Here is a 12364-nt window from a genome sequence, read left to right as displayed (position 1 = left end):
TAGTACAAGAAAAATATTGATTATAGGTAACCTTATCTCAGAGTCATATATGTATCCCCAGAACCTAGTACAATGCCTGGCTCATAATAGGTGCTCAGTAGATACTTGTTAAATAATAAACCCCAAAGTTCAGTTAATTACATATCATGTTTGCTGAACTACTTTTTTTTTATTATTTTTATTATTTTTTTTTAACCATGGAAGCTAGTACTGATGAGAACCTTATCTTCTTTTTCTTCATCTCCAGGATGACAAGGAAATTGACCTGGAGCACCTCCATAGACGTGTAAATAGCTTGTGCACAGATGACGACAGCCCCCATAAACAGTTTTCCACCTCGTCAATTGACTTGACCCCTCTGGACATTGACACTTTGCCAACACGACAAGCACTGGAGCAAATCAGTGATTTCAGGAACACTCATATTACCACAACAACCTTTATCCCAGAGCAGATCCAGACTCTTAGCCGCACACTATCCGCTAAAGCTGCCTCTGGCTTCGCTTTTGGCAACGTGCCTGAGCACCGAACTGGCCCTTTTAGGCACAGGGCACCTAATGGGGGCTTTTTCAGGAGTCCTATAAAAACAATGTCATCTATTCCTTATCAACCAACTCCTACCCTGGGGCTCAATCTGGGTAATGATCCAGACCGAGGCACCTCCATATGAGCATCAAACAAAATTTCTTCACTGTTTCTTTTGTAGGACTCCCTTTGCAAGGAGCAACTGTAATATTGTGGGACTAACATGGATGTAACATTTAAAAAAAAATCAGGATTATTAGTAACAACTATAGTTCTTTCTCTCCACCTTCTCCCTCTTCTCTCTCTTCTATTTCTTTCTATTTTTCCCTCTCTTTCTGTACATTTCTCTCCACTTTTTTTCATTACTCGACTTGTTCCCCCAGAATATAGTATACTAGGATCCTATTAGTCTGCTTTCATATACTGTACTTCAAGTATAGGAAATGTGCACTGAGTATACTAAAAGTATATGCAGGATTAATTTTACATAAAGGCCTCTTACGTAACATGTCTCTATTTTTAAAAATATAATTGCAATAACTTCAGTCTTTTTACATTCTTCTGCTGCATCCATACAATGCTCCACTGCTGTCGAGTGTCCTTTAACTGTGGACCAAAGGCAACCCCTGCAGTGTTTATAAAATAATTTAAAGACCATTCAGGCCACATATGAGAATGCAATTTTGTAGGATTACAAAAAAGCCATTAATATGCCAGTCAAGACTACAGTTAAAACTACTCTTGCACTGCAACAGTGCATATGACCTTTATGTGATTGTACAGTATTAAAAGTTTTTTCCTATGTACAGTAAACTTTATCATATGGCAAAAGCCTCTGTTGTGTTAAATAAATTAGTATCTCATATATATACATATATATGCACCTATATAATGTGTATATATATTAAAGGGCGGCCATTGCTATTGCAATTCATTTAATAAAGCTTTAGTTTAAAAAAATCTATTGTATACAGAAACTATGTATAGTGCAGGGGATCTTTTCAGTTAGAAAAGGCAGGTTGCTTTAATGTTCTTCTGACTCGCATTATTTGCCAACAGAGAATATTTTATACATTTGTTATTAAAACATCCAGGGCGATATTAATATTTGTTCCCAGATGTAACTCATTTGAATAGGTTTTGCATTTGTTCTTCAGCAGTGTATAAAGCTAACCTTGATAATTTTACTTTTAATTAATTATCTAAATGGAAAACGCTATTAGCTGGACCACGTCCAGCACATAGAGCTCTATAAGAGTTTAAACGTAGATCATTGAAGGTTAATAAATTCTCTTCCAAAGCAGAAAGCCAATCAATACAACTGTAGTTGGGGAGAGGTGGGAGCCCTTAAGAAATATTGATGTGGCCTTAATTACTGTCCTACATTATCCTGAAGAAGAAAATATAATGACCATACTGGGCTCTTGACTTAACCCCCCTTTTTATTCAGTTCTATTTGGAGGAGTTATGTATTTTTTACATTAGTGCCAAGTGTGTAGAAGGATGACAGCAAAAACAGTGCCTCTTTGTGCACAACCCTTTTAAAATAGCATTCTTACCTGTTAGAAATATAGAATGAACTCTGTTTGTAATCTTTAAATTAAAATGTGGTAGGTAGGAAGCAAGAACTTATCCTGTGTTTTTACGCAGCCATACACTTATTTTAATCTAATTCATTCCGTAGCTAGGATTGGTCTAGGAATCAACCTGTGTGATTTGCTTTAGGAGAAATTAAAAGGTATATTCTTAAGGTATATTATATTTTGATGCTAATTCTGTTCTGGGGAGCATCTTGTACTGTCACTGTTTTTGTACTAAATCTTCAAATATTGTCTACTGTGTAAGGCAGAAAAATTTCTTATCATGCAAAAACCATTTTGTTTCCAGGGTAACAAGTACCTAAGTGCATGCACAACTTGTTTTCCCTTGTAACATTCATGATCTCATTCACAACTCTGATTTTAAAACAAAAAAAATTCTTTACAAGCTATATAGGGACATACCAGATGTTGCAGTGATTTTAGCTATCAACAAACTGTTAACCATGTACAATATTTAAAATAGGCCTATTTTGATGTATTGCCTATTATACAAATACACAAAACACTTTTTGGAGGCCTCAGTTATGAGTGGCAGAGCTTTCTGTGTATAATTTGTCTAAATAATTTGTCTAATAAAAATGTTTTCTAAACTTGCTCTCATACCATTGAAGTCTTAACTATAAAATTCGAAAATGCTTACTCTCTCACAGATCAAACTGAATTTTTCTAAAAATTTATCTTGAGTTAATTAAAGAATAAAACACGTTAAGTTTTACTAGCAGAATTATGCCAAAATGAGTGGCTCTTTAAAAATAATACTGTGTGTGTCCTAACCCAACGAAAGACTGCCTTTCTGCTATTTGAGACAATTGGAACCAACAATATATTTGTTTTTCTTCACATATATTTGTGATGCCTCTGTGAGCACTTTTTTGAGAGAGAGTTATCCTGATTCTTGTAAACAATGCAACCATTATAATAATAGCAGGACGATGGTTTGTTACATCAAAGAAAGAAAGGAAAAAGGAAATAAAGAAACAAAAGAAAGGGGAATTAGGGGAATTAAACTTAGAATTTATGAATTAATAATTGTTTTGCTATTAGGGAAATATTCATCATGTTAAATCTATTAATTGGAAAAGTAATTGACTTCAAGGTTATTTCTAATGTGTTATTTTCCTCATTTGAACAACAATATTTTTGTCTAGCACTTAACTCACTCAGTGAATATATATCTGAAAACATATTTAATTAGATTAAAATCTTTGCTGCTCTAAAATTCTATTAAAAGTGATTTTTCTTTAAATGTTGCAACTATGAGGAACTGTACAGATCTAGACTCTCTACAGTTTTGCAAGTAAGAGAATATAAGATGCTGAGAAGCTGTGACTTGCCCAAATGTTTGACAATCTAAGACTTAGGACTGGGTCTTTATAATTATTATGATTTTTTAAAAGATTTTATTTATTTATTCATGAGGGACACAGAACGAGAGGCAGAGACACAGGCAGAGGGAGAAGCAGACTCCTCGCAGAGAGCCCAATGCAGGACTCAATCGCAGGACCCCAGGATCAGGCTCTGAGCCGAAGGCAGACGCTCAACCGCTGAGCCACCCAGGCATCCCTATAATTATTATGATTTAACTCGACCACACTTCAGTCATACCCGCTGGTCCTCATGGGTTGTAAATGCAGAGATGGCTCAGGGACAGTGCCTCCACCTAGTCCTCTCCCCAAGCCTCGGCTGCAAATCTCCCTTCTGTCTGTGGTCAAGTAGAGCACCTGAATCACCTGCTCCTTTCATGGGAAAGTGAACACCCCAGACTCAGGCCAGATCCTGGGCTTTCCAGGGCTACTTCCCTTAGCCCACTGTTGACCTGATTCACACCACTTATACCCACCTTGCCATTTCAAAACCAGACAGATAGCTTATATCCATGTAATTTTCTTATGCTCAGTTGTTGAGTTTTTTCCTTTGGTGAATCATTAAGAAAACTGGTTGTCACTTCCAACCACATCAGAACTTATCCACAGGTTTTGGTTCAATCATATATTAAAAAAATTGTAAGACTTCCTGTCTTCCCTCATATATATCAAGCTACACCCAGGCAATCTGTTGTTTTCATAATTATGCTATTTTTCATCTCCTTTAATTTGGGATTGGTTGTCAACTGAATAAATACTTTAAAAAATAGTCTTTGCTGAATGGTACTTTGCTTCATCAATTAAAAAAGAAGAAAAAAAAGGATGAGAAGATCCACTTATTCTACATAATACCTTCCAGCCACACAATTGGATAACAAATTATTAATATTTTATAATCAGAAATTTGGAGTGGAGAAACACATTCTGGATTATGACTATAGTAAATAAGGCAGAGCTAAGAACTTTTGTAATGGCAAACATTGCTTATATATACATTTCATTATAACTGATAAAATACAATGGTCTCACTAAAAATTAACTTCCTTCAAGAATGTTTTTATTTCTAAAAACAAATTCTATTTCCAACCTTTGTGATCAGATATTAATAAATGGCTAACAAATATGGCCATAGTTATCATTTCAACAAGGAAGTAGCATATAAGCTCCCTTGGGTGGAAACTACTTACCTAGCATTGAGAAATCAAGAAATCGTGTTTCTTACATTTGATAGATTTAGTTCTATTATTTATTTATTATTTTATTCTATTAGTGTCTGCTCAAAATCTCTTATGTGAAAGCCACTGTGCTAAGCAATTGCACATGGTGCAGATGAATATATATGTTTAAAAATGGGTCTGGATATGTTATAATGCCCAGCTCTTTCCTTGTCCCACATCAACATGCAACATACAAAGCCCATCTCACAGATTTGAGATCGGCTTCCTCCATCCTGCCTCCATCCTGAGGAGGCAGGATGAGTCACTCTCAGCCAGTGCAGTCCTCGTTGGCTTTGGCCATTCCAACCAACTGGCGCAATCCATCCTGGTAGTTCTCATGGGCTCATAGAATCTATCTGCTTTGATTCAGATCACTTCCACAAAGAAGATGTGGAGGTTTCCCAAGATGCCAAACCATGAGGCCAACTTTTCAGAAATGTGAAAATTACCGTAAACTACAGACAAACTATTAACTAACTGCTCCTCCTATCAATACCTGATTACCAGTCAGAGACTGACTCCTACCCTCAGATGTCCATGATATCTTGGATATCTCAGATGTCCAAGATGATACACACCACAGTAACTCATTTTCCTATCCCTGCAGGTCTAATCACTTGTGATAGACTCCTCAGTGTTTAAATTTGGTCCAAAGGGATTACACAGTGAATCCTATTTAGGCTACTTTTCAACTTTTTTTTTATAAACTTTTACTTATATTGCAATTAAGATTCCCTAGCCACCTTTCCTGTCATATAAGACACAGGATACAATGTGACTTTTGAGCCTGATGAATATGTAGTAGGGTTTTATATGATGCCCAACCAGGACAACAGCCTCCAACCCACACACACTTCCAGAAGAGTAGAAACTTCATGGTTTTGCTCCATTTGTAGAGCATCCACAGAGGCACAGAACAATTATACCACATAATGACTCACCTTACCATGGGGTAGAAACAGACTAAGGGAGAGGTCACTTGTTTTCTTGCCTTAATTGTCCAAATTTCCCTTGATTCAATCGTCCTCATTTGTTTCGTTTCTATTTAATCTTAGTAGCAAAGCAAAAATTGTTCAAATTTTATTTTTTTTCTTTTTTCTTTTTTTTTTAAAGATTTTATTTATTTATTCGTGAGAGACATACAGAGAGAGAGAGAGGCAGAGACACAGGCAGAGGGAGAAGCAGGCTCCATGCAAGGAGCCCGATGCAGGACTCGATCCCAGGACTGCAGGACCACACCCCGGGCTGCAGGCGGCGCTAAACCGCTGCGCCACCGGGTCTGCCCAAATTGTTCAAATTTTAGAAATTTTTTTCGTTATCTAAAAGGTCTTCCTTGACTTGTTATCACATACAATTTAGGACCAAGTGTCACCTTTTAACTAATTTTGCACATTTCCTAGAATTTCTTCATAGTGGAGGAAACAAAATAGTTGTGCTATTTGGACACATTATTACCTGTCTTTTGCTGTAGGCATGGCTGTCTAGCCTTTGTGAGGAATGAGGGCCTCGTTTCCCTTTGAAGAAACCCTATAGGTTCCCACCTCAAAATTGGCAGCATATTTCAAAAGTCTCATGCTATCTGCAATGACACAGAAAATTCACACAATTTTCAGGATGACATTAATTCTCATTAATTAAAAACTAATTAAGCTTTCATAACAGCTGCTTTAGAAGGAGAAACATATGTCACAAAATCAAAAATGATACAACATCAGAACTAGAGTTGAATGAGAAGCAGTGCTTTTAATAAATATTTTGCCTGCCAAAAGATTTGAAATGTGAGAAAGCACACTTGAATTTTAAAAAATGTTATATCTAATTTTTAAGTTGGTGCTACTAAACATTTTTAGGAATTAAGTAGCCTACATCTATGGCTATTTTTAATTTTTTTTAATATTTATTTATTTATGATAGTCACACAGAGAGAGAGAGAGAGAGGCAGAGACATAGGCAGAGGGAGAAGCAGGCTCCATGCACCGGGAGCCCGACATGGGATTCGATCCCGGGTCTCCAGGATCGCGCCCTGGGCCAAAGGCAGGTGCTAAACCACTGTGCCACCCAAGGATCCCTATTTTTAATTTTTAACAATTGGACATCACTACTAAAAAACAAATTACAACTTGCTTATTCACTACACAAAAGATTCATGATGGGGGCCTTTGAGAAATAGTTTCTCTGATGCGTAACAAATAAGATTCAATTTGCAAAAATTTAAATTACCCAAATTTTTCAGGTACAGTCAATTCCTGGAGTGAGGGATACCTCTATATACTTCACACTTAAAATTTAATATTTAATTCTCTCCAAAATTACATTAAAATTAACTTTCAAATTAATGCTAGACCTCTATTAATATCTGTTTATAGAAGTTAGCTATAAGATACATTTTTAAAAATACAAATACACTAAAATTAAGTTGAAATCAGAAGCATCACATATCAAGTTCATTTCATTTGATTTTATTATACTAGAAAGAGTTACTGAATTCCTAATATGTTCAAGTACTTCCATAAGCATTGTTAAGGAGAGCTTTGGACATGAGTTCCTAGATTATAGCCATGTCATATATCTAATTGACATAATTGACATTAGATATCAAATACAGAACTCTCATTCACATATAATCTTTTTTAGTGAATATAGTACTTCTTACTGTACTTAGTGTGCTTACTTGCAAATGAGCATATTAAAAATACAAATAAAAAACAAGCAATGTAGCAAGATATAAATGTAATAGAGACTTGCAGCCTCACTTCTGCAAAGAGATTATTAAGAATAGAACAATGACACAAGATCAATCAGTCCATTGACTAAGACTTTGTGAGCACCTACTATGAGCATGGCACCCTAGGACAGAGATTTCCTACGGGGCACACCAAGGCACACTCCTGAGCAAATGGTGGTCCCAGGGTGCTGAGGTATTGACTCCCTCATGTCTCAGGGTGGTGAAGTGAGCTCCTAGTCTGGAATGCTGTCCATGAGCAGTTCTATTCATTTATACCGGGTCTTTCCTCAGAAAGCTCCCAAAGTTGGAGAAACAAAATAGAAACATTTGAAAAGTTAAATACTAATTCATAGTTTAAATAACCTTAGAAGATAAGAATATAAATTATATCATGATGCAGAATGTATTCCATTGTCAAGTTAGTTGATGGAGAAAATATTCTATGAGTAGAGAAGAAGAAGGTTGCCTGGCATTGAATGGTTTCCCAGAATAAGGGGAAATTTAGCCTAATCACAGAGAATATGGAAAGGTCAGAGGAATGCAAAAGGGTTTCCAAGGGAAGGGTACAGTGCAACCAAAGGCACAAGGGTTGGGAAAGAATGGTCGCAGGAGCAGTAGCCCATAATGTCTGGAATATGGGTTTCATGTCAGGAAGTAGCAGATAGTAAAGCTCAGGTGAGACTGAGGAAAGCCTGTAGGCTGGGCTCAAGAGATTGCACTATATCCAGTTCATTCATTCATGTATTCAACATATGTTCACCGAGGTCTTGCTATGTACACAACTATTCTAGATGCTGGGGATACACAGTAAATGAGACTTCCTGCCCTCAGGGAGTTTACAGTCCATTGAAGGCGACAGTGAATGGGATGAATAAGTGAGGCATGTAATCTATTAGCTGATAAGTGTTGTAGAGAAAAACAAAAAGGAGGAGTGGGAAGGCTAGAGTAAGAGAGGCATTTGCTATTTTAAATAAGCCACCCATGAGTGGCCTTACTGATGAGTTGACATTTGACTAAAGTCTTAAAAAGAAGGAAGGAGTTTGCCATGTTGCTTGAGGAAAGAACATTCCAGGCTTTGAAAACAGCTAGTACCAGGGCTGTGAGATGGGAGAGTGCTGGGCATGTTTGAAGAACAGCAGAAAAGATCCATGTGGCTGGATCAGAATGAGGGGTGAGAGAGAGAAAGCTGGGGAAGGCCCAACTTCTAAGGCTTTATACGATGCTGTAAGACACCAGAAACCATTGGGGTGGTTTGAGCAAAGGGAAATGACTGTTACTACGTCCAGCAGATTGATTATAAAGCCAGATGTAAATCAAACTTGGGATCTGAAGTGCTGCACTCTCCCACCCTCCCTTGGACCTAAAAATTTGCCACCATTTTGAGTGTTATGGAAGAGTGGCAGGAGTGCCAGTTGCTGGCCATGCCTTCATTTTAAATGCCTCAAAACATCAGTGAGAGATGGAAGCTGGGCTGGTGTTCGCAGAGGCTCACAAACATGGAATGCATGGAGACCTCCACCATGAGCAAGGGGGAGCCACTGAAGATTATTACGGAAGGGAAAACACGCCCTTAAAAGGGTGGTTTAAACAAATCAAGCTGGTAGTAATTCATAGAATGGAATGGAAAAGAGGCCAATTAAAAGGCTTGTACAATACTTCAGGCATGATCTGAACTTCTGTGGTAGCCCAAAAAAGGAAGAAAAAAAAAAAAATACAGGCAGAGCAGATGCATTTTGAAGGGAAAATAAAGAGAACCTGAAAATTAACTGGCTCTAGACTGTAAAAGAGAAAAAAGAAACCAAATAGGATTGATTTTTCAATTTCAGATGCTAGAAAGGCAGAATAACCTTCCCAAAAAGTGCTAAAGTCAGAAATTTTTTTTGCTTTCTTCTTTTTTCATAAACTGGGGGGTTAAGGAGAAGAAATCACAGAATTGAGAATTACTTATTTTCCTTTATTAGAAGTCTAAGTGAGGAATTCTTAATAGAGCGGGGAAGGGATTATCTAAAGTCCATGACTTAAAACTGTGCTCCCCAGATTCCAAAGGGGGTTTTTTCAGGCTGTGGGAGGTTGCTGCTTGGCGGCGGTGACGCTCATTGGGAGCAGCTCCCCTTCTCATCTCTTTGTATATATCTCACTTCCAGTTCCGGTTTCCCTCACCCTCTGGGTAACACGTTCAGACAGAGGACCACAACCTCGACTCCGAAGTGTTCTGAGGCAGTCCATCAGAGCAGTTAACAATTTTAATTGCCTATTTGAGTATTCTTCCTTCCTTATTCTTTGTATTGTGTGGATAGTTGCCTTCTATTAGCTCTTTGAAAGTCTACAGAACAAGCCTTATCCCAGTTTCTCACGTGAAGTTTATCACATTTCCTACACAGTGACTACTCAGAATTGACCAAACCATCCTGTGATACGGTGATGGTGACTCAGATCATATAACTGGGCTTGAAATACACTCAATATCTCCAATGTCCTTAAAGGAGAGAATGAGCGAAAGCAGAGTCCCCTTGCAGTAGGCTTACTAAAACGACCATGGAGCAGACATACTGAATAAAAAGACCAAAAAAATGTTTTATTTTTCTTTTTTAAAATATTTTATTTATTAATTTATTCATGAGAGACACAGAGAGAGGCAGAGACATAGGCAGAGATAGAAGCAGGCTCCCTGCAGGGAGCCTGATGTGGAACTCGATCCCAGGACCCTGGGATCACAACTTGAGCCGAAGGCAGATGCTCAATCACTGAGACACGGAGGTGCCCCTCAAAAAATATTTTAAATGTGGACTTATCTTATAAAAGGAACAAACTAAAATTAGCCCAGTCATTAAAAACACCTGCTATGTGAAAGTCATTATACTTGGAGCTATAAGTCAAATCAAAAACCTGTGGAACTAATGTATTTGGTTCCTATAATTGCTGTGTGCTTTTAGTTCTGAGTCTATGTCAACTTGAGAGTTCAGAAAGCATTTGCTAACACATCTAAAAGTACTGTAAGAGAATCAAAATGTAGGTCTGAAATACTAATTGTCACCAATCTTATCTTCTGAGAGTTTAAGAGGTTAGATCTCACAAAGCAGGCCATCAAAAAGACTACTTAGATTTTGTTCTGGATGTTGCCCATCAGTTTTAACCGTCTCTCAACACTGAGGTCATGATAATGGTTCACTTTTAGAAGGTCAAAGATGATTTCCCAATTCTAAGGAAAAAAAGGTCATATATCAAATACAAAACAAGAAATAGGTAGCATGTACCTTTATGAAATTAGAATAACTTTGATAAAAACCTACTTTTTAAGTTGCTTGAGACCATAATCCCTTGCAATTTACTGTTGCCCCAGATTCTCACTTTGAAAGTATAAGCCATGAGTCACATACTCACATAGAAACAATTCATCTGTCTTTTCCTATAAAAGAGATAGCACCCAAATGTGTACATGTCTTATATTGAATATCTACACAATATGAGAACTGCAAGGTAGTTTGCAGAGTCACATGTCTATGAATTGCACTTCATAAAATATATGGCACATATCCTCAGCTAGAATTATTTCAAATGTAGGGACTTAAACCCATTCTCATCTGAAGATGTAAGTTGCCAATTTCTGCTTCAACTCTTGTTTTTTACAAGCCAATATTTATGTTCTCTTAAATATAACAACCATGCAGAGGAAGGGCATTCTGACAATATGCCGGGCACAGTGCTAGGTGCCATCTACATGTTCCACTTGATTCCCATAATATCTCTGTAAAAAATCAGTTTAAAAACAAAACCAAATTTAAGTCTCTAGAAAGTTAAGTCGTTTGGCCAAGGTCACACAAATAGTAAGTGACCAAAACGGAGTTCAAACCCACATCTCTCTCACTCAGAAACTCATGCCCTTTCCACCACAACAGGATGCTCCTGACATCAAAGAGAAATGGAAGGTAAAAGGCCCTTTTCTAGTTCTGAACTGCTGCAAGAGCCTTTGCACGCAATGGGAATCCATAAAAATCAGTTTGTACTCACTAGATGACTATATTTTTTTGATATAAAAACTACAAGTGGTCAATGAAATATTCATAAAAGATGAATATAAATGATGCATGCATCATAGTCGCTTAGAAAAACATAAACAGATTCTAATACTGCACCAGATTAGCATCTGCAGCAGACACTGCTCAAAGACCGCAAACCAGCTGGTCCTCCTGTGTTCTTTTTCTCTGCCAATGAAGTCCGTGACCTTGCTGTCTTCCTCACTTCTTTCTTAGTAGCCCTCTCATGGAAACATTCGAGAAACAAAGCCCTACTGAGTCACTTCACATAGTGCTCTACCTGCCCCCCTTTCTTCCAGCCTTACCGCTAGTAGACAAGTTTAAACACATCTCAGCTTCTGTGGGAAAACATTACAGGCTTCACTCTTTTCCAGCACACATCCTTCCTTAAAATCTTACTAGGTGATCTTACTAAATTACTTCTCAAGTCAGGTCACTCTATGATTTCATTTTCTTCGTGGTATTTTTATGGTCCACCAATCAATGGCCAAGCACCTTAGCTAAGACTCTTCCCTGGAAGGAAGTACTAAGGCAACCTTCACAGAGAGCAATATTTAAGCCAAGGAGGTAGGACTTTGACAATTATAAACATGAATGTGGACTGCAAAAGCTATGTGCAAAGAGGAAATGCGAAAATATAATGGACACATTTTGGGCCAGGCTTGAAAGAGAAGGTCCTATGGAAAAATAAGGTGGAAGAACCAGTTGCTTGATGCATTCAGCAATTACATTTTGAGAGTCCATATAAATATATACACATGTCAAGATGCTAGGCATTGCAAACATTTAACATGCAAGAACTCAAAACTATTATGGAAGAGACATGTCCTGTATATGCATAATTTCAGCATAAAGCAAAGCATGATGTGTTCCATAAAAGTGATACAACATATTATAG

The 12364-nt window shown here is 37.4% G+C and overlaps 1 protein-coding gene across 3 annotated transcripts in view; it reads left to right on the top strand.

Moving 5' to 3' along the window:
• The window catches only part of GRID2 (glutamate ionotropic receptor delta type subunit 2), a 1471756-nt gene that overhangs the window by 1432602 nt on the left and 26790 nt on the right, over positions 1–12364 (top strand). Inside the window, exon 16 of one of the 3 annotated variants that reach the window (XM_038582128.1) lies at positions 248–4259. The exons of the other annotated variants lie outside the window; for them this stretch is intronic. Within the exon in view, the coding sequence (XP_038438056.1) occupies positions 248–670 (423 nt within the window). The 3' untranslated portion in view covers positions 671–4259. Of the gene's footprint in view, positions 1–247; positions 4260–12364 lie in introns of those variants that run through there. 3 annotated transcript variants of the gene reach the window in all.

The sequence above is a fragment of the Canis lupus genome, chromosome 32 (genome assembly GCF_011100685.1).
Source record: "Canis lupus familiaris isolate Mischka breed German Shepherd chromosome 32, alternate assembly UU_Cfam_GSD_1.0, whole genome shotgun sequence".
Lineage (NCBI taxonomy): Eukaryota > Metazoa > Chordata > Mammalia > Carnivora > Canidae > Canis > Canis lupus.
Note: the sequence above shows the minus strand (reverse complement) of the source record. Positions and strands in the feature narration are given on the sequence as shown.